Here is a 27,817-nt window from a genome sequence, read left to right on the forward strand (position 1 = left end):
TTTTAAGAGGTATTACCTTGATACCAAAACCAGACAAAAGCATCGTAAGAAAAACTAAAGAACAATATATTTTATGGATATCAAACCCTTAACAAAATACTAGCAAACTGAATCCAACAGCATATGTAGAGAATTATATACCCTGACCAATTAAAATTTATCCCAGGAATGCAAGGTTGACTTAATATTCAAAAATCAAATAATGTCATACACTGTACCAATAGAAGAAAATGTAAAAACCACATGGTCACCTCAATTGATATAGAAAAAGAATTTGACAAAGTCCAACATACTTTTATAATAAAACCACGTAAACTAGGAATAGAAAATGACTTACTAACCTTATGAAGGGAAAATATAAAAACCTATAGCCAACATCATACTTAAGGGTGAAAAGCTGAATGCTTTCACCTTAAGATGAGGAAAAAGACAAGGATGTCTGCTCTTGCTACTTCTATTTTACATTGTACTGGAAGCCAGGGCAATTAGGCAAGAAAAAAAAATAAAAGACATCCAGATTGGAAAGGAAGAGGTAAAACTATTTTTATTTGCAGATGACATAATCTTTTCTGTAGAAAATCCTAAGGAATCCACTAAAAATCTATTAGAACTATTAAATGAGTTCAGCAAGATTGAAGGATGGAAGAGCCATATAAAAAAATCAATTCTTTCTCTATACACGTCCAATGAACAATATGAAAATGAAATTAAGAAAACAGTTCCATTTACAATAGTATCAAAAGGCATACAGTACTTAGGAATAAATTTAACAAAGTGAGTGCAAAACTTATACCCTAAAATTATATTCTGAAAAAATTTTGAAAGAAATTAAAGATCTAAATAAGTTGAAAAATATGCCACATTCATTGATTAGGAAATTCAACATTGTTAAGATGGCAATATTTTCCAAAGAGATTGACAGATTCACTGTAATCTCTATCAAAATCTGAAAGGTCTTTTTTGAAGAAATGGATAACTGACCCAAAAATTCATTTGGAATTTAAAGGGACCCAGAAGAACCAAAGCAGATTTGAAAAAAATAGAACAAAGTAGGAAGATTCATACTCATTTTTGAAACTTAGTACAAAGCAACAGTAATCAAGGCAGTGTAGGTCTGGCATAAAGATAGATATATCGATCAATGAAATAGAATTGAGATTCCAGAAATAAACCCATGCATCTAAGGTTAACTGATTTTGAGAAGGGTACCAAGATAATTCAACGGGGGAAGAATAGTCTCTTCAACAAATGGTACTGGGACAACTGGATAGCAACAGGCAAGAGAATGAGGTTGGACCCTTAATAGATCAAAAATCTAAATGTAAGCGTTAAAATTATAAAGCTATTAGAAGAAAACATAGGGATATATCTTCATGACCTTGGATTTGACAATTGGTTCTTAGATATGACACAAAACACATGAGCAACAAGAGTAAAAAATAAATAAATTGAACTCCATCAAAATTAAAACTTCTTTATGCTCCATAGAACATAATTAACAAAGTGAAAAAACAAACCCCAGAATGGGATAAAATATTAGCAAATCAAATACCTCATAGAGGACTTGTATCTAGAATGTATAAAGAACTCTTATAACTCGAAAAAAGACAACCCAATTAAAAGTGGTATTCCAGTTATTCAGAAAAGCTATACAAATGACCAGTAAGCACATGAAAAAGTACTTGGCATACTTACGTATCAGGAAATGCAAATCAAAATCATATTGAGATACTATTTCACACCCACTAGGTTGACTATAATCCAAAAGTCAGAAAACAGTAAGTGTTTGGAGCATGTGAAGAAGTTGGAACCCTCATATACTTCTGATGAGAATGTAAAATGGTGCAGCCACTTTGGAAGACTCTTTGGCAGTGCTTCAAGTTGTTAAACATAGAGTTACCATATGACCCAGCAGTTCCACCCTTGATATATATGCAAGAGACATGGAAACCTATATTCACACAGAAATTTGTACATGAATGTTTATAGCAGCATAATAGCCAAAATGTAGAAACAACCCAAATGTCCATCAACTGATAAACTGATTTTAAAATGTGGTATATTCATACAATGGAATATTATTCAGCAATAAACAGGAATGAAATATGAAGTACCAAAACATGCTACAACACAGATGGACCTTGAAATCACTGCACTAAGTGAAACCTAGTCACAAATGACCACATACTATGTAATTCTATTTACATGAAATGTCCAGAATAGGCAAATTAAAGAGACAGAAAGTAGATTAGTCATTGTTTAGTGCTGGGCTGGATGGAGTAATAAGAGAATGATTGTAAATAAGTACATTTTTTGAGGTGATGAAAATGTTCTAAAATTGACTGTATTGATGGTTCTGCTTATTTGTAAATATACCTAAAATAATTGAATTGTACATTTTAAATGGGTTAACTATAAGTTATATGAATTATATCTCAATGAAGCTTTTTAAAAGAGCCTATTCAAGTGTTATTATTTTTATTTTTTACAAAGATGTAGTGTACCTTTAAAACAAAATCAGATATGTTTGAAAATATTCAGGGTTTAAAATATTTCAAAATCCTTAAGCAAAGAGTTATAACTAAGAGTAAGGGCTATGGAATCTGCCTAGATTCATATTCTAGTTTGACCAATTATTACTGTGTGATTTGGTCAAGTTATTTAATCTGAAAGTTATTTGATCTGAAAAATAGGTGTAATAAAAGTACCCATGTCATAGGTTTGTTGAAAAGGGATTAAGTGAGATATGAAGTAAGTTCATGTTACATTCCATGCTATTATAATTATTATTGTTATTAGCTGATAACTCAATGTTACCAACCTACTACAAGTTCACTTTTCCATATGCATTGCTGCTGTTATAGAGGTGGTACAAATATGGTCCCAGATTCAAGGAATTGCCAAATTTTGTGGTACAGAACACAAGAGCATAAGAGTAGGATAGGAAAGACAATAAGGGCTGGAATAAATAATGAAGGTTGTCTGATGCATGTGAGGCATAAGCTGGAGGAGGAGAAAGTGGCAAAGTGAGAGGTAGGGATGGAAAAGAAAACATCATTAGTGGTATAGTGAAGAGATTGGTCTGGATGAAGATGCTACAAAGAGAAAGATACCCATCTTTGAATGGGTAGGATTGGGCTCTGCTGTGCATGACAGGCTAAGATGTTTAGATATGCTGGGGTATTAGTAGCTTTTTTATTTTAGCTTTAAGTTGTGGTTTTCTTAGAGAAATAGAATTAGTTGCATATTGCAACCGATGGGTAACAATTCTTCTTACATTTGAGAGTTGTGTTAAATAACAACTTAGTAGTGGTATCGTTTATCTGTGGCTCCTGTACACTTTTGAACAAGAGGCAAAATCCCTGCTTTAGAAAGAACTGTCAAAGAAAAATTGCACCAGATAAGTTAAACAGGCAAGGAAGACTTTTTCCAGGATTTTTGCAATAGAAATCAAAGCTATTGCAATGAAAGAAATTGAACTCAATTCCTCCAAAGCAAAAGGTGAGAGGGTTTTTAAGTGCTGTGGTGAACTAGTGGAAAAGTACTGAGAGATTGGAGGGGAAATTGGTCTGTGTGATTAGGCCATCTGTGTTTACTAATTAGCACTTACTGAAGGTAGGCTCCCGCTCTCCCATAGAGACTAGGCAACAGAGGTGATATTTTTCTTGATGATTACATTTCAAAGGGATGGCTCCCAGGTCCCTGAGGAAGACATTCCTGGATTGTAGAAGATTTACATCTCAAAGGAACAGAGAAGGAATTCACAATTCCAAGTTTTCTAAAGTAAATGTTCTAAGAAACAGGAGGTCAGGGACTTAGTCAGGAGAAACCTTTCTTAAGTTTAGGCAAGCTGAGGGGAATATTAGGGCCCATCTTTGTCAGAAGACACTTTTTTAGAAATTTTGTCATTTGGCTCTTGAATGCTGATAACGCTTTGGAAATATAAATGCATTTACACAATGAATTATCTTGAAACCAAAATTGGTCTGGGTATTATTATATGCATTATAAACCAAAGGGAGATCTTTCCTTTATTTTGTTTCTCTCTGGATCTCAAGATCTTATTATTATTTTTTCCCTATCAAAAAAGAACTATGCCTTGAAGCATTTCTTCTTTGGACAACGTTTTAATGTAGAATTGAGCTTTATGAACTGTTACAAGTCCCATTTAATTTCCATTTTCACTTAAGGAACTAAAGGGACTTTCAGACTGCCTTTGTGCTGATAATTAGGGCAACTGAATGTGAATCTAAATGTGTTTGAGTGGTAGTGCATATATTACTTTCTCTCTCATATTCATCTTATTCAAATGAAACATCCTACGTTTGTGGATGACCCAGACAATAATAACAGTAGTAGTTAAACTTTACATTTCTATGGTACTTAATAATTTTTAATCACTTCCACACATGTAATCTTATTTTGTCTTCCCAGTAAATACTGTGGTAGGATTTATAATAGAAATTATATAGTTGTCCTGCAAATGGCAAGACCTGACTTCGAGCCTTTTGACTCCTAGCTAAATGTCTAGTTAGAAACTCTGAATAATTTTTCAGCTCTAGATATTTAATTAACATGAATTTGAAAATCTCTATACTCTTCTCTTTTCAAGTGATTAAATTGAGATATGTCTCAAATATTCAATTTATGTTTGTGATACAACTTTAGGAAGGCCTCATAATTATTGAAGCCTATTACATCAGTTGGGTCCTCTGATTATAGCATAAGGATTCAAACTAAAGGCACACAATTTTTAAAAATAAAGATTACAATAAAATATGATTAACAAAAATACTTTTATGCTTCTTCTGTCAAGAATAGCCTATGAAAAAAAAAAAAAAAAGAATAGCCTATGAGGGGCTTCCCTGGTGGTGCAGCGGTTGGGAATCTGCCTGCCAATGCAGGGGACACGAGTTCGTGTCCTGGTCCGGGAGGATCCCACATGCCGCGGAACGGCTAGGCCCGTGAGCCACAACTACCGAGCCTGCGCGTCTGGAGACTGTGCTCTGCAACGAGAGGCCACCATAATGAGAGGCCCGCGGACCGCGATGAAGAGTGGCCCCTGCTTGCCACGACTAGAGAAAGCCCTTGCACAGAAACGAAGACCCAACACAGCCATAAATAAATAAATAAATAAATTTATTAAAAAAAAAAAGAATACCCTATGACATTGACAATGAGAAATAATTTTTGAAAAAATCTGCATATGCTTTAGCATATCTTTGGGAAACTTTCTACATATCTGATCTAATTTAATAAATATCTCTGTCAATATTTATCCAAAAGAAGATATTTAACATACTATGAATGTAGGCAGAAAACATGATTTTTAATATTTAAATCTGAAATAGATATCAAGAAAAATGTCCAAAAAATTATATCTTTAGCCTGATCACTCATGTTTGAAATATTTTTTTCTGTCATCAGGCAACCCTACCCAGCCGACTTCTCTCCACTACATGAATCCTTATCAACTGAATGCCTATGGTATGGCACTGAAAGCAGTGGGAGAAATCGTTCAAGATTATGACAGTGATAAAATGTTCCCAGCTTTAGGTTTTGGTGCAAAACTGCCTCCAGATGGAAGGATATCTCATGAGTTTGCTTTGGTAAGAATACATTGAAAGAATTGATATTTTGAAAAAAAATAATGTGTTGGATCTTTTCATTGGCTTGCTGCTTATGCTTTAATTACTCATGTAGCAACTTCTTATGACTATACACTCAGCTTAATTTTGGTGAATGATTGATTTAGGAGTGTGATATTAATGGGAAAAAAGACAGTTAAGTAGATTAGCAGTAAATCTACCTAAAGTGCATCTGATCTATAAATAGGAGCTCTATTCTGGTTAACTATTGCTGCATAACACCTTCTGTTATATTCGTGATTTGTGGGTCAGGAATTTGAGCAGAATACAATGGGGGATGGTACATTCTTCAGGATGTCTGGGGCCTCACCTGGGATGCCTTGATTGGCTAGAGATGGCTGGAATTGTTCTACTAGAGCCATATATCTGGGTTTTATTCTGGCTGTTGGTTAGATTCCTCAGTTCTCCATGTCATATCTCCTGGAGCTAGTATGTCCCCTAAGATGGCTCATTAGCTTATGTCTGATGCCTAAGCTATGATGGCTGAAATAGCTGGGTTGTCTAGGCATCTTTCCTTCATTCTACATACAACTTGTCCATATGGTTATCACAGACTTCATCATAGTGTAGTGGTCTCAAGGTAGTCATATTTCTAACACAGCAACCAGCTTTCCCAGAGTGAGTATTCTAAAAGGCTGGGGCAGAAACTGCAGGGCCTTGGAAGTCCCAGAAAGTTATTTCTCCTACATTCTCTTGGTCAAGCAAGTCACTAAGTTCAGCCCAGTTTCAAGGTAGGGGAAACACATCTCAATGGGAGGGGTATCCAAGAATGTGTAGCTATCCTTAATCTTCCATCTTCTAAAATGTCATTTCTTTTCAAATATAAAGGATTAGTTATGGCTGGAATTTTTTTTTCAAGTGTGAAACAATAATTATGGCTATAATTAATTATGGTTTCAATATAATGGAGTAAATATGACTGGAATAAATATTTTTCTATTTAATGTTTAATTTACATAAATCTACTGCTATATGGTTACAAATAAGCAATGTACTGCATTCTACCTTTAAAATAAATTTCACACAGATGGTGCTTATATGCCTGATCAGTCTTATTCTTACTTGCACTTTCGAATGAAATAATGGGAAACTCATTGGAGGAATGGTTAGATATCATTTTGGAAAAAATTTAGATTTTCCTAATAGAAATGCCTCCCTACCTTACCCTATATATTATAAAAGTAAACTCTTCCATGCCCAGTAGTTTTGTAGGTCTTTTTTTGTTGTTTTTATTCTTGTTACAAAAGTACTATATATATATTTTTTTAAGTTCTGCAAGAAAAATAGAAATAAACAATAATGCAATCATTTATTAAGTAATTGCTGAGTATCAAGCCAGGTACTTTATACTCATTTCTTATATAATCTTCATAAAATTCTTATCGGATAGGTATATAACAACTGTCACATCACACTAGTCTATCAAGAGCCACTCATATTAAATACAGTGAAAAGAGCACCCCCAGGAGTTGTATAATTTATCTCAGAGTCACAGAAGTTAATCAGGTTTACAGAGGACAGGACTTGAACCCAGGTCAGTCTTATTTTAGAATCCACATTCTTAACCACTACTATACCACTTTTTATAAAAGCATCTGTAATAATCCCACGTCTCAGATATGTCCTTTATGAACACCATTATGTATTTATATATATACATACATATATATATATGTATATATACATACACACACATACCCCCCCAGAAGCTTTCATATGATTAGACTTCATCTTCCTTAAATATATTTTAAGAGCTATATTTTAACTTTTTCTCCTATACTTATTCTTGCTTTTTCTATTCCATAGCCCACACAATTTCGGGGAAGGTTGCTGGAGGTTTTAATTTTTCCTCTGTGAAATAGCCCACATGCCACAACCACCAATATCATATAAAAATGAATATCTGTTGGGATTTTGTTGTGTCTTAGAGAATTAAATTCTCCCAGAAACTTATAAGACCAGGAAAATCACTCATGTGATCCTGAATCTTAAGTGCCTCAGGAAAAAGGTCATAAAATATTTTAAGGCTTAAGAAAAGGAATAATTATGTTAAACTAAATGATATTGATTAATTTTCCTTCCATAAGTTTCTTCTCACCTTTGTGTATGATTTTTCTTTTTCCTTTTTCTCTCCCTCTAATTTTCTGCTTTTCCTACCTCCACATTCATTCCTTGTAACCAAACCTATGCAAAGGAGGGACTTTTTTATTATTTGCATCTTAAATGATTCTTTGAACCCAACTCAAATATTTATAAGATAGAGATCATACCCCTTTAAATTCATGAAAAATAGTTTCTAAAATTGATGAAACAACAGTGATGATGTCGATGATGATGATAATGCCTCACCTTTAATGTTACCTAATAATTATATGACTTTAATTTTTTTCAAAGCACTTTTGTTTTCTTGAATAAGTAAGAAAGGCAAAGGTTAAGTAGGTCTTCAGAGAGATAGTGCTCCATTTGATTTTTGTGTTAACTTCAGCCTAAATAACTGCAGTGTATATCTGTAGGTGCTGAAAATGGCAAATAGAAAAACTTCAGTCCATGTCAATCTGGCAATTAGTGTACTACCTAATATTACCAAACCCTCATATTTCCATGGTAAGTATTTGTGATATGTATTCACAATCATTAATCTGTTTATCACACCAAATTCAAATAATCTTTCAGATAGCAAGGGAGGCCTTTAAAAAATTTTTTAAATCCCTAATTGTGAGTTTGAGGCTAGCACAGATGTTGAAATTGAGCTTTACTCAATCAAAAGGATTTACGGTAAACCCCAGCTTTTCATTTGAAATATGTGTAAGAATAGATATAGTGGAAAAAGAAAAGGGAATGGAAAAAGAAAGGAAAAATATACTAATATCACCACATTAGCACTTTTGGTTGTGGAAAGAATGTCATGTCTCATGATGATTCTTGATGACTCCTTATAGAGTAAGGCTTTAGAGGAAGTATTTCTAATGGGCATGTAGCCAGTGACCCTTAAAAGAAGGTCTTCTGTGTTGATCAATAGAGAGAAATGCTACATCTGTCCAAATGATTTCTCCTACCAAATATCTAAAATCACTGGCATACTTTTCACTTATTTTGGCATTTATAGAAATCTAGCAATTTAATATTTATGTGTACACATTTTCTTCCAACTAAACTCAACAGTATAATCACCAAAGGTCTTTAACACTGCATGCAGAAAATAGAAGCTCAATAGATATTTGTTTACTGAATAGAAGGGAGAATTCTCTCAACTTTCCCCTGTAGTAAGCAGTCAGTCTCTGGGCAGCTACAGATACATTTCAAAGAGTAAAACAACAGCTCCTAACAGCTCTCTTCAGCATTTTGCAGCATGTTAGCCCCACTGAAAATTGTTATAGGCTATAGGTAGCAACAGAGACTATGAGCCTCACTTCCAGAACTGAATCTAAATCTCCAGTACAATCCCTCAGGGAGCCAAATGAAGGGAAAAAACTGGTGAGAGCTGGACACTTCTCACTTAAGTCTGTGTGTGGGATTATTGCTCATTTTGAAGTTTGTTCTTTATACTTTCTATGTGTTCTACAAATTAACATTCATTATTTCAGAAGTGGAAAAGTTTGTTAATTAAAAAGGAAATAAAAAATAGGGCATCCACTGCCCTCTTCATTAATAAACAACAAAATTGATTGTACTTATTTTCAAAAACATTCTGTTTTACTTCTGTGTTAGAGCCACACATAAGCTTATTTTTATTTGTCATAACAAGCAAAAACTAATTATCCACATAATTATTTTAAGAAATGTTTTTTTTAAAGATTTATAAAATCTTTCTAATCAAGATAAATGAAATGATGTGGAAAATGGTGACTTTATTATTTCCAAAGGAATAAAGGAAATTCATAATTTTATAGAAATATAAATCCCTCCAGTCAAAATGTTAAAATGCTGATCAAAAAGTAACCCAGAACTATCCTGGTTCGTAATTGTTCCCTTAAGGCAGATATATAATACATTTTTATATGCCCAAAATCAGTAATGAGTTTCAATTTTAATTAGCTTTATACCTTATCAAGAGATAGAACACCATAAAATTTTATTTAAAGGAAGGTTAATTAAAGGTCAGCTCAGATTAACATCAAAACCAACCAGTCACTGCTTTGTGCTAAATATTAAACTTTCACATTTTAATTTCAATCAATTCCTGTAGGCAATTTTATAATATAAAGAGTTCTTTTATTATTTTTATGTTCTAAAAAAATTTACATGAGGTAAAAATAAAAAGTTTGAATAAACAGACAAAATTAAAAGGGCAATGGTTATAAGTTCTTCTTTCACAAATGACAAAATTGTAATGATTGGTAACATCTGACTTAGTTCCCTAAGATCCTCAGTCTTTCAAAATGCTTAGGATTTTGTAATATGGTGGTGTAGTGGTGGTTAAGAGATGGGGCTCTGGAAATGTTGGCTCTGTTACTGGTGTTGTGTGACTTTGGGCACAATATCTAAGCTCTCAGTGCCTCATCTGTAAAGTGAGAATAATAATAGCATTTTATCTACTTTTTTAGGTTGTTATACTATAAAAATTATATAATGTATGTAAATATTTTAATATAAAGCTTAGTATATAGAATTCAACAAATTTAAGTTATAAATTCCTAATCACTTTTGATTGTTTAGGTAAAAACATACATGCTAAAATTACTGCTGACTCTGTTTAAGCATGGTTACTGTCCCTAGTGTTTTAAAATAGAGCTACAAATTTTTTTATATTACCCCCTTCCAGAGGTGGAGCCTAATTCCTCTTCCCTTGAGTATGGGCTACATTTAGTGACTCATTTCTAACAAATAGATGAAAGTAGAAGTAATGCTATGCAACTTATAAGACTAGGAGCTTATTGGAGCTTCCTCCTTGCTCTCTCTCTCTCTCTCGGATCACTCATTTTGGGGAAGTTAGCTGCCATGTTGTTGGAACACTAAAGCAGCCCTATGCAGAGTTCGTGTTGACCTACTGCCAGCAAACCATGTAAGTGAGCCTTCTTAGAAGCAGATCCTCCAACTCTGGTCAGGCTTTCAGATGACTGCAACCCAGGTTGGCTTCTTGATTGCAAGCTCTTGAGAGATCCTGAGCAAGAATCACCTGGCTAAGCTGCTTCTGGATTCCTGACACCTAAAAAAAATGTATGGGATTATAAATGCCTACTGTTTTAAGACACTGACTTTTGGGATAATTTGCTACATAGCAATAGATAACACTGCCTTATTTGTGTTATTTGTGGAAGCTGGACTAGGAGAATTAAACCTAATAACAGAGCATTCAAAGTATGAGAAAGCTAGACTAGGTCTCCAGGTTTAAAGTTGTCCTTCTGGGTTACTATCTGCAGAATAAGAACTCCGGTGGTAAGCTCCAATTCCCTTGAACAACATGGATATGTTTCTTTGATTCTTTTCCCTTTACCTTGTCTTGATGCTACTCACACCAAATTAGAGTCCCTCTGATCGCTTCTTTAGTTAGGGTTATTAATTGTGGCCTGAAAATGTGCATATGGCAGATATTTTACATTTTTGCTTCTATAAAGTAAAACTGTTTAAATTGATAGAATTTTTTTTTCTGATTTGAATACGTGTCACTGCAGAAAACTTGGAAAATATAGAATAGTCTAAACAATGAAATAAAAATCAACAATTTATAACTACTCAGAGGTAGCAAATATTAACATTTTGTTTCCTTCTTTTTAGATTTTTATATGTTTATCTCTGTATGTACACAGACCTGTGTATAAATAAGACACGATTAATTGTAAAATGTCATGATATTCAGCTTCTCAAGATTCTTTAGAATTTTCTCCTGCCCTTTAATTGAAAAGTATCCATTTTTAATGATTGCACATTATCTCATATCACAATCTATGTAAATGTAGTCTATGTTGATCACTTAATTTATTATTATTTTTTTGCTATTATAAATCTATAACTGAGTTTTCATCCAAAAAATCTTTATGAGTATGAACCTGTATCATTCTCTTTTTTAATTGAGCTTTACAGACACTATACATTCTTTACTCTTTTTTTGCCTGTAACTTTCTACAGAATGGGAACCCTCGAAACCCCTACTGTGATGGCATTGAGGGTGTCATGGAGGCTTACTATAGGAGTCTGAAATCTGTACAATTGTATGGGCCAACCAACTTTGCTCCTGTAATTAATCATGTAGCAAGGTAAGTGGGAGTAGATAAGTTATTTATTCTAGTATACTGGACCAGAGTGAAATCATAACATTATTGTTGTCCTGACTCCACAAATGAAAGTTGTTTTCTTCTAATTTACCTCCAAGAAAGTGAGGGAAAAGATATACGGTAAAAAGACTCTCCATTGAGCTATCATGATATTTCAATAAGAACTTTACATCAAAGTCTCAAATGAAGAAATATACACTGGCTTATGTTAGGACCTATATTTGTTCGACTGAGGAAAAACTTTTTTTTCATTGAAAAGGCATCCATGAGAGCAATATCAATCATAATCTCAATTGTGTAAATCATTCATATCTAATGTATATTCTATAGTAGCTCAGAAGTAATAAGAGACTGAATTCTATGAAGACAACTGAAGCCTTTCAGTGATATATAGGGCACATTATTTTAACCTCTCTGAAATTAATATATTAGCTAATTTTATAAATTCCCAGAGTTCTACCTGTATATAATACATGGTATTGAGATCAGAATATAATTGCTGATGATTCTAAATGCATGTTCTAGAAAAAGTGTTTAATGTAAACTTGCTTATCATTTTTTACTAATGCATAAGTAAATTAGACACCACTTCTAAAATCACTAAAAAGTTTGTCTTGACTCAGTTGCAAATCCTATGAAACCCTGCCTTATTTTTAGATAATCAGAAAAGTATAGCTCTCATATATTTCCCAATATGTAGCCAAAACTTGAAAAAGTACTGCACTTAGATCAGTTTATTAATGTTCAAAGGCAGTATGAAACCTCAGTTCTCTATTCGAAGGTTCTGGTACTTTACCATCTCCCTACTAGACATTGTTAGCAAAATGTGTTCTACTTCTCATTATCTGAGACATAGACAAGATGCTAAAATACCCCTGCACTCAGGGCTGACCCCAGTGGACTCTCCTGTGGAACTCCACCTCAGGTTGACAGATACATTGATGACCATTTTCTGAGTGTGACCCTTTAGCTCAGGTTTTTCAAGCATTTTCATCCACAATCTGTACTAAGTTATGAATTTTATATCTCATCTCTGGACACACACAACTAAAATAAAAGATTATGAACTAATACTTATCCTTATCTCATATTTTCTCTTTATTACTATGGTATCCTATTCTTCTCTATTACTTTTTTTTAAATGCAGGTCTTGACCCACAAAATTGATTTCAGAATTCACTAATGGGTCATTATCTGTAATTTGAAAATCAAATCCTAGCTCATTGTGTTAGCATATATAAGTAGTGTTATCTATACTTTCTTTTCCTAGTTTTTTGATGGCTCTCAAATAAAGCAGAATCAAAAATTATATTAATCCAAAATAAATTATAGTCGACTCTTACTCTCCCTTACACAGTATCATACCCATCACTGTTTTTTATAAAAAGAGAAGAAAAAATGATAGAACTTATTTTGTGTGAACTCATGATAGTTATTATAAATGTTCTTATCAGTGTTTACCAATTAATTTTGTAGATTTTGTACTGGTATATCTCTACTATAAAAGTTAAACTTTTAGATATAAAATCCCTAGGTGCATTTCTATATACCACCTAAAACTACAGGCTCCACACTGTTATATTGCAGTTTTTTATGTTTTGTCCAGCATTTTAAAAATTCTCAAATATAGGGGTAGTTGCCGGTTAACACTTTCAGACTACTTGAAAATCTGTGATCTAATAATTCTTTATTTTTTTTAAACATCTTTATTGGAGTATAATTGCTTTACAATGGTGTGTTAGTTTCTGCTTTATAACAAAGTGAATCAGTTATACATATACATATGTTCCCATATCTCTTCCCTCTTGCATCTCCCTCCCTCCCATCCTCCCTATCCCACCCCTCTAGGTGGTCACAAAGCACAGAGCTGATCTCCCTGTGCTATGTGGTTGCTTCCCACTAGCTATCTATTTTACGTTTTGTAGTGTATATATGTCCATGCCACTCTCTCACTTTGTCACATCTTACCCTTCCCCATCCCCATATCCTCAAGTCCATTCTCTAGTAGGTCTATGTCTTTATTCCCATCTTGCCACTAGGTTCTTCATGACCTTTTTTTTTTCCTTAGATTCCATATATATGTGTTAGCGTACTATATTTGTTTTTCTCTTTCTGACTTACTTCACTCTGTATGATAGACTCTAGGTCCATCCACCTCACTACAAATAACCCAATTTTGTTTCTTTTTATAGCTGAGTAATATTCCATTGTATATATGAGCCACATCTTCTTTATCCATTCACCTGTCAATGGGCATTAAGGTTGCTTCCATGTCCTGGCTATTGTAAATAGTGCTACAATGAACATTGTGGTACATGAATCTTTTTGAATTATGGTTTTCTCAGGGTATATGCCCAGTAGTGGGTTTGCTGGGTCGTATGGTAGTTCTATTTTTAGTTTTTTAAGAAACCTCCATACTGTTCTCCATAGTGACTGTATCAATTTACATTCCCACCACAGTGCAAGAAGGTTCCCTTTTCTCCACACCCTCTCCAGAAGTTATTTTTTGTAGATTTTTAAATGATGACCATTCTGAATGCTGCAAGGTGATACCTCATTGTAGTTTTGATTTGCATTTCTCTAATGATTAGTGATGTTGAGCATCCTTTCATGTGTTTGTTGGCAATCTGCATATCTTCTTTGGAGAAACGTCTGTTTAGGACTTCTGCTCATTTTTGGATTGGGTTGTTTTTTTACTACTGACCTGCATTAGCTGCTTGTATATTTTGGAGATTAACCCTTGGTCAGTTGCTTCATTTGCAAATATTTTCTCCCATTCTGAGGGTTGTCTTTTCATCTTGTTTATGGTTTCCTTTGCTGTGCAAAAGCTTTTAAGTTTCATTAGGTCCCATTTGTTTATTTTTGTTTTTATTTCTATTTCTCTAGGAGGTGGGTCAAAAAGGGTCTTGCTGTGATTCATGTCATAGAGTGTTCTGCCTATGTTTTCCTCTAAGAGTTTTATAGTGTCTGGCCTTACATTTAGATCTTTAATCCATTTTGAGTTTATTATTGTGTAGCGTGTCAGGGAGTGCTCTAATTTCATTCTTTTACATGTAGCTGTCCAGTTTTCCCAGCACCACTTATTGAAGAGGCTGTCTTTTATCCACTGTATATTCTTGCCTCATTTACCAAAAATAAGTTGACCATATGTGCGTGGGATTATCTCTGGACTTTCTATCCTGTTCCATTGATCTATATTTCTGTTTTTGTGCCAGTACCATACTGTCTTGATTACTGTAGCTTTGTAGTATAGTCTGAAGTCCAGGAGCCTGATTCCTCCAGCTCCATTTTTCTTTCTCAAGATTGCTTTGGCTGTTCAGGTTCTTTTGTGTTTCCATACAAATTGTGAAATTTCTTGTTCTAGTTCTGTGAAAAATGCCAGTGGTAGTTTGATAGGGATTGCATTGAATCTATAGATTGCTTCGTGTAATATAATCATTTTCACAATGTTGATTCTTCCAATCCAAGAACATGGTATATCTCTCCATCTGTTTGTATCATCTTTAATTTCTTTCATCAGTGTCTTATAGTTTTCAGCATACAGGTCTTTTGTCTCCTTAGGTAGGTTTATTCCTAAGCATTTTATTCTTTTTGTTGCAATGGTAAAGGGGAGTGTTTCCTTAATTTCTTTTTCAGATTTTTCATCATTAGTGTATAGGAGTGTGAGAGATTACTGTGCATTAGTTTTTTATCCTGCTACTTTACCAAATTCATTGATTAGCTCTAGTAGTCTTCTGGTAGCATCTTTAGGATTCTCTATGTATAGTATCATGTAATCTGCAAACAGTGACAGCTTTACTTCTTCTTTTCCAATTTGGATTTCTTTTATTTCTTTTTCTCCTCTGATTGCTGTGGCCAAAACTCCCAAAACTATGTTGAATAATAGTGGTGAGAGTGGGCAACCTTGTCTTGTTCCTGATCTTACAGGAAATGGTTTCAGTTTTTCACCATTGAGAATGATGTTGACTGTGTGTTTGTCATATATGGCCTTTATTATGTTGAGGTAAGTTCCCTCTATGCCTACTTTCTGGAAGGTTTTTATCATATAGGGGTGTAGAGTTTTGTCAAAAGCTCTTTCTGCATCTATTGAGATGCTCATATGCTTTTTCTCCTTCAATTTGTTCATATGATTTATCACATTGATTGATTTGCATATATGGAAGAATCCTTGCATTCCTGGGATAAGCCCCACTTGATCATGGTGTCTGAACCTTTTAATGTGCTGTTGGATTCTGTTTGCTAGTATTTTCTTGAGGATTTTTGCATCTATGTTTATCAGTGATATTGGCCTGAAGTTTTCTTTCTTTGTGACATCTTTGTCTCGTTTTGATATAAGGGTGATGGTGGCCTTGTGGAATGAGTCTGGGAGTGTTCCTCCCTCTGCTATATTTGGAAGAGTTTGAGAAGGATAGGTGTTAGCTCTTCTCTGAATGTTTGATAGAATTCGCATGTGAAGCCATCTGGCCATGGGCTTTTGTTTGCTGGAAGATTTTTAATCACAGTCTCAATTTCAGTGCTTGTGATTGGTCTGTGTATATTTTCTATTTCTTCCTGCTTCAGTCTTGGAAGGTTGTGCTTTTCTAAGAATTTGTCCATTTCTTCCATGTTGTCCATTTTTTGGGCATATAGTTGCTTGTAGTAATCTCTCATGAACCTTTGTATTTCTGCAGTGTCAGTTGTTACTTCTCCATTGTCATTTCTAATTCTATTGATTTGAGACGTCTCCCTTTTTTCTTGATGAGTCTGGCTAATGGTTTATCAATTTTGTTTATCTTCTCAAAGAACCAGCTTTTAGTTTTATTGATCTTTGCTATTGTTTCCTTCACTTCTTTTTCATTTATTTCTGATCTGATCTTTATTATTTCTTTCCTTCTGCTAACTTTGGGGGTTTTTTTGTTGTTGTTCTTCTTTCACTAATTGCTTTACGTGTAAGGTTAGGTTGTTTATTTGAGATGTTTCTTGTTTCTTGAGGTAGGATTGTATTGCTATAAACTTCCTTCTTCGAACTGCTTTTGCTGCATCCCATAGGTTTTGGATTGTCATGTTTTCATTTTCATTTCTTTCTAGGTATTTTTTGATTTCCTCTTTGATTTCTTCAGCGATCTCTTGGTTATTTAGTAGTGTATTGTTTAGCCTCCATGTGTTTGTATTTATCACAGATTTTTTTCTGTAATTGATATCTAGTGTCATAGCATTGTGGTCGTTAAAAATACTTGATACATATTCAATTTTCTTAAATTTACCAAGTCTTGATTTGTGACCCAAGATATGATCTATCCAGGAAAATGTTCCATGAGCCTTTGAGAAGAAAGTGTATTCTGTTGTTTTTGGATGGAGTATCCTATAAATATCAATTAAGTCCATGTTGTTTAATGTATCATTTAAAGCTTGTGTTTCCTTATTTATTTTCATTTTGGTTGATCTGACCATTTCTGAAAGTGGGGTGTTAAAATCCCCTACTCTGATTGTGTTACTGTTGATTTCCTCTTTTATGGCTGTTAGCATTTGCCTTATTTATTGAGGTGCTCCTTTGTTTGGGTGCCTAAATATTTACAATTGTGATATCTTCTTCTTGGATTGATCCCTTAATCATTATGTAGTGTCCTTCTTTGTCTCTTGTAATAGTCTTTGTTTTAAAGTCTATTTTGTCTGATATGAGAATTGCTACTCCAGCTTTCTTTTGATTTCCATTTGCATGGAAATGCAAATGGAAATCCATTTGCATTTCCATTCCCTCACTTTTAGTCTGTCTGAGTCCCTAGGTCTGAAATGGAACTCTTGTAGACAGCATATATATGGATCTTGTTTTTATTATCCATTCAGCCAGCATATATACGGATCTTGTTTTTTTAATCCATTCAGCCAGTCTATGTCTTTTACTTGGGGCATTTAATCCATTTACATTAAGGTTCTTATTGATATGTGTGTTCCTATTACACTTTTCTTAATTGTTTAGGTTTGTTATTCTAGGTCTTTTCCCTCTCTTGTGCTTCCTGCCTAGAGAAGTTCCTTTAGCATTTGCCATGAAGCTGGTTTGGTGGTGCTGAATTCTCTTAGCTTTTGCTTGTCTGTAAAATTTATATTTCTCCATCAAATCTGAATGAGATCCTTGCTGGGTAGAGTAATCTTTTTTATAGGTTTTTCCCTTTCATCACTTTAAATATATCCTGTCACTCCCTTCTGGCTTGCAGAGTTCCTGCTGAAAGATCAGCTGTTAACCTTATGGGGATTCCCTTATATGTTATTTGTTGCTTTCTCCTTGCCGCTTTTAATATTTTTTCTTTGTATTTAGTTTTTGATAGTTTGATTAACATGTGTCTTGGTTTGTTTCTCCTTGGATTTATCCTGTATGTGGCTCTCTGTGCTTCCTGTACTTGATTGACTCTTTTGTTTCCCATATTAAGGAAGTTTTCAACTATAATCTCTTCAAATATTTTCTCAGTCCCTTTCTTTTTCTCTTCTGCTTCTGGGACCCCTATAATTTGAATGTTGGTGTGTTTAATGTTGTCCCAGAGGTCTCTAAGACTGTCCTCAATTCTTTTCATTCTTTTTCATTATCTGCTCTGTAGAAGTTATTTCCACTATTTTATCTTCCAGGTCACTTATCCGTTCTTCTGCCTCAGTTATTCTGCTATTGTTTCCTTCTAGAGAATTTTAAATTTCATTTATTGTGTTGTTCATCATTGTTTGCTTTTTAGTTCTTCTAGGTCCGTGTTAAACGTTTCTTGTATTTTCTCCCTTCTATTTCCAAGATTTTGGATCATTTTTTTCTATCATTACTCTGAATTCTTTTTCAGGTAGACTGCCTCTTTTCTCCTCATTTGTTTGGCCTGGTGGGATTTTACCTTGCTCCTACATCTGCTGTGTGTTTCTTTGTCTTCTCATTTTGCTTAACTTACTATGTTTGGGGTCTCCTTTTCGCTGGCTGCAAGTTTGTCATTCTTGTTGTTTTTGGTGTCTGCCTCTAGTGGCTAAGGTTGGTTCAGGGGGTTGTGTAGGCTTCCTGGTGGAGGGACCTAGTGCCTGTGTTCTAGTGGATGAGGCTGGATCTTGTCTTTCTGGTGGGAATGTCCACGTCTGGTGGTGTGTTTTGGGGTGTCTGTGACCTTATTATTTTAGGCAGCCTCTCTGCTAATGAGTGGTCTCTCTGCTAATGGGTGGGGTTGTGTTCCTGTCTTGATAGTTGTTTAGCATAGGGTGTTTAGCACTGTAGCTTGCTGTTCGTTGAGTGGACCTGGGTCTTAGCATTGAGATGGAGATCTCTGGGAGAGCTTTCACCATTTGATATTACATGGAGCCGGTAGGTCTCTGGTGGACCAATGTCCTGAACTCGGCTTTCCCACCTCAGAGGCACAGGCCTGACACCCAGCCGGAGCACCAAGACCCTGTCAGTCACATGACTCAGATGAAAAGGGAGAAAGAAAGAAAGAAAAAATAGAATAGAATAGAATAGAATAAAATAAAATAAAACATAAAATATTGTTAAAACAAAAAACTTTTTTAATTATTAAAAAAATTTATAAAGTAATAAAAGAAAAAAAATTGATAGACAAAACCCTAGTTCAAATGGTAAAAGCAAAGCTATACAGACAAAATCACACAAAGAGGCATACACATAGACACTCAAAAAAGACGATAAGGAAAAAAATATGTATGTCTATATATACAAAGAAAAAGGAAGAGAGCAACCAAAGCAATAAGCAAATCTACCAATGATAATAAATTCTAAGTACTAAACTAAGATAAACATAAAACCAGAAACAAATTAGATGCAGAAAGTAAACCCCAAGTCTACAGTTCCTCCCAAAGTCCACTGCTTCAATTTTGGGATGATTTGTTGTCTATTCTGTTATTCCAGAGATGCAGGGTACATCAAGTTGATTGTGGAGTTTTTATTCCCTGCTCCTGAGGCTGCTGGGAGAAATTTCCCTTTTGCTGCTTTGTTCACACATCTCCTGGGGTTCAGCTTTGGATTTGACCCTGCCTCTGCATGTAGGTCCCCTGAGTGCGCCTGTTCTTTGCTCAGACAGGACAGGGTTAAAGTAGCAGCTGATTAGGGAGCTCTGGCTCACTCATGCCGGGGGGAGGGAGGGGTACAGAATGCGGGGCCAGCCTGAGGCTGCAGGGGTCAACATAACGTTGCAACAGCCTGAGGCACGCTGTGTGTTCTCCCAGGGAAGTTGTCCCTGGATCATGGGGCCCTGGCAGTGGTGGGCTGCAGAGGCTACTAGGAGGGGAGGTGTGGATAGTGACCTGTGCTTGAGCACAGGCTTCTCGGTGGCTGCAGCAGCAGCCTTAGCATTTCACGCCAGTCTCTGGTGTCTGCCCTGATAGCCACGGCTCACGCCCGTCTCTGGAGCTCATTTAGGCAGTGCTCCGAATCCCCTCCTCACACACCCCAAAACAATGGTCTCTTGCCTCTTAGGCAGTTCCAGACTTTTTCTCAGACTCCCTCCCGGCTAGCTGTGGTGCAGTAGCCCCTTTCAGGCACTGTTCACGCAGCCAACCCCTGTCATCTCCCTGAGGTCTGACCTCCGAAGCCCGAGCCTCAGCTCTCAGCCCCCACCCACACTGGCAGGTGAGCAGACGAGCCTCTCAGGCTGTTGAGTGCTGGTCAGCACCGATCCTCTGTGTGGGAATCTCTCTGCTTTGCCCTCTGCACCCCTGTTGCTGTGCTCTCCTCTGTGGCTCCAAAGCTTCCCCCCTGCCACCCCCATCTCCACCAGTTAAGGGGCTTCTTAAGGTGTGGAAACTTTTCCTCCTTCACAGCTCCCTCGCAGAGGTGCTGGTCCTCTCCCTATTCTTTTGTCTCCGTTTTTTCTTTTTCTTTTGCCCTACCCAGGTATCTGGGGAGTTTCTTGCCTTTTGGGAAGTCTTAGGTCTTCTGCCAGCATTCAATAGGTGTTGTGTAGGAGTTGTTCCACATGTAGATGTATTTCTGATGTATTTGTGGGGGGGAAGGTGATCTCCACGTCTTACTCCTCTGACATCTTGAAGGTCTCCGAGATAATAGTTTTAAAGGATTATTCTATGCTACTGATGGTGACAAGACTAAAATGGATTGAATAGTTCTTATATAAAGTACATTGTATTTTCAAATTAGTGTATCTAGCAGGAGTGAGAGCCACACAATACACTTATGATTTTTTCTACACCATTAATTTTCCTCAAAGTTAAGACATAAAGCATTAATACAAACACAAATTTATTATAAAGTAAAATGCAAAATTTATATGAATTTTTAAGATAAAAACAACAAACTTCAAAGAAATTCCAAGTTTACTGTATCTGCTTCAGGCTGTATCTTTAACTCTCTTGATGGTTGAATATATCTCCCCTTCTCTTAGGTATATTTTATGGTGAATCAAAAGAAAACCAAAATATAAGTGGATTAAATTCATCAATCAAAAGACATAAAGTAGGTGAATAGATTAAAAAAAAAAAAAAAAGACCCAATTGTATGCTGTCTATGAGAGACTCAACTTCAAATTAAGGACATACATAGGATGAAAATGAAGGAATGGATAGGAAGATACTCCATGCAAATGGTAACCAAAAGAGAGCAGGCAAGGGCAGCTATACCTAGACAAAACAAACTTTAAGTAAAAAATATCAAGACAGACAAAGGTCATTACATAATAAAAGCATCAATTTATGTGATATATATCATTTTATATAATTATATATATATTTTTTAGCTTGCCATTTGCAACAACATTGATGAACCTGAAGGATGTTATGCTAGGTGAAATAAGCCAGACACAGAAAGAAAAAAAGACTACATCATCTCACTTATATGTAGAATTTTTAATGCTGAATACATAGAAGCAGAGTGTTAGAACACTGGTTAACAGAGGTGGAGAGGTAAAGGAAATGGGGAGATATTGGTCACAGGGTACAAAGTTGCATTACATAGGATGAATATGTCTAGAGATCTCATATATTGTATGATGACTATAGTAAATGCTGCACTGAATGCTGGAAGTTTGCTAAAAGGGTAAATTTCAAGTGCACTGATCACACCCCAAAAAGTATGATAACTATGTGACATCATGATATGTTATCATGCTTGACTGTAGTAATTATTTCACTGTGTATATGTATATCAAATCATCATGTTGTACACCTTAAGTACAATTTTTATTAAAAAGAACAAAAATTTTAAAGGGTCAATACAACAGGATGACATAATAATTTTAAATATGTATAGATCAGACATCAAAGAACCTAAGCATATTTTTTTAATTGACATATCTGAAGGGAGAAATAGACATCAATACAATAGTATTAGAAGGCTTCACTACCCACTTTCAATAATGAATAGATCACCCAGGCTGAAAATAAATAAGGAAACAGCAAATTTGAGTAATGCTCTAGACCAAATGGAACCTAATTGACATATACAGAACATTCCATTCAACAGCAACAGAATACATATTCTTTTCAAGCATACATGGAACATTCTCTAGGATAGATCACATGCTGAGTCACAAAACAAGTCTCATTAAATGTAAGAAGATTGACATCATTCTAAGTATCTTTTCTGAACACAATGAAAAAAAAAACAGAAATCAATAACAAAAACAAATCGCAAAACTCACAAATAAATGGAAATTAACACACTCTTGAATGATCATTGGGTCAAAGGAATCAAAAAGGAAATTAGAAAATATCATGAGAAAAATGAAAACACAATATACCCAAAGTTATGGGATACTGTAAAATACTGTACTATTTTTTTAGGTGTGATCAGTACTAAGAGGGAAATTTATAATGATAAGACAACATTTTTAAAAAGAAGAAAAATCTCAAATGACCTAGGTTTATACCTCAAGGAACTAGGAAAAGAACAACAAGCTAAGCACAAGTTAATAGAAGGAAGGAAATAATAATTAAAATTAAATAAAAATTAGAGCAGAAATAAATGGACTAGAGACTAGGAAAACAATAGAAAGAAACTGGCTAAACTAAGAGTTGATTTTTTTTTAAAGATAAATAAAATCTACAAACCTTTAGCTAGACTAAGCAGAAAAATGACTCAAGTAAATAAAATCAGAAATGAAAGAGCAGACATTACAACTGAAGTCACAGAAATAAAAAATATTATAAGGGACTATTATAAACAATTGGACTCCAACAAATTGGACAACTTAGAATAAATGAATAAACTCCTAGAAAGTTACAACCTACCAAGAATGAATCAAGAAGAAATAGAAAGCCTGCACAGAACAATAACAAATAAGGTGATTGAATCATACACACACACACACACACACACACACAGAGAGAGAGAGAGAGAAAGGGACACAGGGAAATGGGGCTAATGGATATGTTTATTACCTTGATTGTTTTGATGGTAAAATGAGTATATACATATGTTGAAACACAGCAAATTGCTTATATTAATTATGTGCAGTTTTTTGTATACCAATTATACCTCAATAAAGCTGCAGGGAAAAAGACATAGTAATAACAACTGAGACTTTCTCCAGAGGTAACAAGAAGTGTTGAAAGAGAAATAAAAAGTAAATGCCGGGCTTCCCTGGTAGTGCAGTGGTTGAGAATCCGCCTGCCAATGCAGGGGACACGGGTTCGAGCTCTGGTCTGGGAAGATACCACATGCCGCAGAGCAACTGGGCCCGTGAGCCACAACTGCTGAGCCTGCGCATCTGGAGCCTGTGCCCCACAACAAGAGAGGCCGCGATAGTGAGAGGCCCACACACCGCGATGAAGAGTGGCCCCCGCTCGCCGCAACTAGAGAAAGCCCTGGCACAGAAATGAAGACCCAACACAGCCAAAAATAAATAAATTAATTAATTAATTTAAAAAAAAACAAACCAAAAAAAACGTACCAATGACTGAGCCGCACCCCACAGCAATTAAATCTGAATGTCTACAGATAGGACCCAGTCCAGACACTATATTTAAAAAAAAAAAAAAAGTAAATGCCCCCAGATGGAAGACTCACTTCTCTCCCCGCTCACACAGTGGAACAGTGCCTTGCCCCAGAGGCCATCCAAGAGGCTGAAGCCTTACTTGCATCAAAGTGGGCTTCTGGAGCTGAACCTGGGACCCCAATCTGACTCTGCCAAGATGGTGGAGAAGTAGGAGGACATGGAGTTCATCTTTCCTCACAAATGCATCAAGAATACATCTAAAAATGGAACAGTTCTCACAGAGCACCACATGAACACTAGCAGAGGACCTCAGACAACTAAAAGGACAAGAAAGATCCCCATGTAACTGGGTAGGACAAAAGAAGAGAAAAGGAAGAGGAGAGGAAGTGGAAAGGGACCTGCACCCCTGGGCAGGGAGCTGAAGGAGAGGAGAGGTTCCTGCATCCAGGGAAGCCCCCTCACTGGTGGGGAGATCAGTTGGGACAGAAGGGAACTTTGGGGGCTATCGGAGGAAAGTGCAGCAACCAGTCTGTGACAAGCAGGACACAGTGAGACCTACACAGATAGTCTGTGCCACAGCCCTGCATACCCCAGCCTGAGACGTGCATCCGCCAGTGCAGAATGGGGTTGGGTACTGGAACTTGGGATCTGGAGAGCAAACCTGGGGAGAAGAGTGCTGTTGGCTGCAAGGAGACAGCCTGAGGGGATGGGAGTGAGGAAATCCACAACTGGGAATGCTTGTAGAGGAAACCCAGACTGCCCTATAAATGAAGTGCCATTGTTGAGTGATGCAAAAGGGGTGGGGCTACCATTGCAGCCTCTCTCCCCACATGCCGGCCCCTGCCTCCCCAGGCACTAAGAAGGGCTCCTGCCAGGGTTGACTCTCTTGCACCGTTGGCCACCAGCTCTCCAGCATACCCTGTCCCCACCAGGGCCAGCTCTCTCATACCCAAGGCCACCAGCTGGCTCTCTCACTCGCATGGCTGCCAGCTCCCCTGCATGACCCATTCCCACATGGGCTCCCACAACCCCATCTGCTGCCTCCTCCTCTGCACCCCCTCCTCACCGGGTGGACTCATGTGCTCCGGGCAGCCTCAGGAGCAGACGCCTGTGGGTGGCCCACACAAATAGGTGGGGCTGAAAACACAGCTAAGCCCCAGGGGCCATGCAACTATGGAAGAAAAGCTGCAATCTCTCCTCGCAGCTGTGCAAACTGTGAATTGACACCCCCGCAACTGGCTTTGTAAACTCAGTGCCTACAGAACATCTGAATGGACAACAAGGCTCCCACAGAAAAGGCGGTTCTAGCTTTAGCAGCTGTAGGCTTTGTGGGAACATACATGCCAGGGTTGTGCCAGGCTAGAGTCTGAGCTGACCACAGGGGGTCCAGACTCATGATTACTGCAGTCCAGGGACCTGACTTCAGTGGACCTACGCTGGTGGCCTGGTGAAAACATCTGAAAGACACCAGGGCCAATAGCGGGCATACCCACAGTTAAGGTAAGGCCGAAAGCAGTGCCAACAACAGTGTAATCTGAGAACTTGCACAATGGGTGAAAAGTGACACGACAGAGCACACCCACAGGTGAATAACTCCAGAGGAGGAATACTCATTGGCTTTCCTCCCAGTGGGAGTGATCCAATCCTGCCTAGCTCACACTGCAGATCAGAAACACAGCTAAGAAACAGATCTTGGGGCCTCTACTCCAACAACTATGGAGCAAACCCCACCTCTAACAGGGCAGTGACAACCACAGAGCAAAGGGGAGGCCCCACTCAATATCCAGTGCAGGCTCTGGTCACCACAACATCAGTCACATCTCCTATCAAGGGGATAATGGCCAGCATACACTGAGGGAAAAGGTGGCAGTCGTCTATACTAAAAACAATGCTTGCACCAAAAAATATTAAACCCACACAGGCTACACAGGGATGTTCCCACATAAAAATAACCCTCCCAAGACAGTCTGACGGTCTTGAATCGAGAGGAAGAACCCCCAGAACATTCAGCCTTGAAGGCCAGTGGGGCTTGAGTGCAAGAGCTCTACAGGGATGGGGGAAACAGAGACTCCAATCTTGAGGGTGTACAAAGGTCTCACATGCACTGGGACCCAGCACAAAGTACCTCCATAGGAACCTGGGCTACACCTACTTAGGGGTCTTGGAGGGTATCCCGGGGTGCAAAGCATTGACTATAGCTCACTAGGAGGGCAAGGACACTGGTAGCAGAAGCCCCAGGGAATATTGATCAGAGTGAGCTCTCCCAGAGGCCAACATTTCAGCACCAAGACACAACCCCTCCCAACAACCTGCAAGCTCCAGTGCTGGAAAGCCTCAGGCCAAACAACCAACAAGATAGGAACCCAGCCTCATCCAACAGAAGACAGGCTACCTAAAGTTGTACTGATCTCACAGCCACCTCAAAACACACCCTTTGACATGCCCCAGCTCCACCCACCAGAGGGCAGGCACCAGTCCATCCCACCAAGAAGCCTGCAAAAGGCCCTGGACCAACCTCACCCACCAGGGGGCAGACACCAGAAGCAAGAGGAACTATTATCCTGCAGCCTGTGGAAAGGAGACCACAAACACAGTAAGCTAGATGAAATGAGATGACAGAGAAATTGGTGCAAATGAAAGAAAAAGATAGAAACCCACAAGAACAACTAAATGAAGAGGAGATAGGCAATCTACCTGAAAAAGAATTAATAGTAATGATAGTAAAGATGATCCAAGATCTCAGAAAAAGAATGGAGGCACAGATCAAGATAATGCAAGAAATGTTTAAGAAGCAGTGCGATTTAAAGGACAAACAGAGATGAACAATACAATAACTGAAATACACTAGAAGGAATCAATATAAGAATAAATGTAGGAGAACAACGAATAAGTGAGCTGGAAGACAGAGTGATGGAAATCACTGCCACAGAACAGAATAAAGAAAAAAGAACGTATAAACAACAAGGTCCTAATGTATAGCACAGGCAACTATATTCAATATCCTGTGATAAACCATAATGGAAAAGAATATAAAAAAAGAATGTATATATGTGTATAACTGAGTCACTTTGCTGTACAGCAGAGATTGGCACAAATTGTAAATCAAATATACTTCAATCTAAAAAAAATATTTTTAAAGAAAAAAAGAATGAAATGAGGACAGTCTCAGACACCTCTGGGACAATATTAAACATGCCAACATTCACATTATAGGGGTTCCAGATGGAGAAAAGAAAGAGAAAGGGCCTGAGAAAATATTTGAAGATATTATGGCCAAAAAATTCCCTAACATGAGAAACACTCACTCAAGTCCAGGAAGCATAGAGAGTCCCATAGAGGATGAACCCAAGGAAGAACATGCTGAGACACATATTAGTCAAACTAACAAAAATTAAAGACGAAGAAAAAATATTAAAAACAACAAGGGAAAAGCAACAAATAACATACAAGGGAATCCCCATGAGGTTATCAACAGATTTTTCAGCAGAAATTCTGCAGGCCAGAAAGGAGTGGCACAATATACTTCAAGTGATGAAAAGGAAAAACCTACAACCAAGAATGATCTACACAAAAAGTCTCTCATTTAGATTTGATGAAGAAATCAAAAGCTTTACAGACAAGCAAAAGCTAAGAGAATTCAGAACCACCAAACCAGCTTTACAACAAATGCTAAATGAACTTCTCTATGTGGGAAAGACACCAGCATCTTAAAACAACCTTATACCTATACAGATTGCTATATCCAGACTTCATGGGAACAGTAAACCAAAAAACTACAAGAGATACACACACAAAAAAGAAAAAGCATCCCAAACACAACACTAAAGATGGTCATAAAACCACAAGAGAAGAGAACAAAAGAGGAAGGGAAGAAAAAAGACCTACAAAAACAAATCCGAAACAAGTAAGAAAATGGCAATAGGAACATACATATCAATAAATACCTTAAATGTAAATGGATTAAATGCTCTAACCAAAAGACATAGATTGGATGAATAGATATACAAACAAGACCCATATTATGCTGTCTACAAGAGACCCACTTCAGACCTAGGGACAC

At 36.7% G+C, this 27,817-nt stretch overlaps 1 protein-coding gene across 1 annotated transcript in view; it reads left to right on the top strand.

Moving 5' to 3' along the window:
- The window catches only part of CPNE8 (copine 8), a 302,153-nt gene that overhangs the window by 254,697 nt on the left and 19,639 nt on the right, over window positions 1–27,817 (top strand). Inside the window, exons 15-16 of the mRNA XM_061204630.1 lie at window positions 5,428–5,609; window positions 11,715–11,842. Of these exons, the coding sequence (XP_061060613.1) occupies window positions 5,428–5,609; window positions 11,715–11,842 (310 nt within the window). The remainder of the gene's footprint in view (window positions 1–5,427; window positions 5,610–11,714; window positions 11,843–27,817) is intronic.

Source organism: Eubalaena glacialis, chromosome 11 (genome assembly GCF_028564815.1).
Source record: "Eubalaena glacialis isolate mEubGla1 chromosome 11, mEubGla1.1.hap2.+ XY, whole genome shotgun sequence".
Taxonomy (NCBI): Eukaryota; Metazoa; Chordata; class Mammalia; order Artiodactyla; family Balaenidae; genus Eubalaena; species Eubalaena glacialis.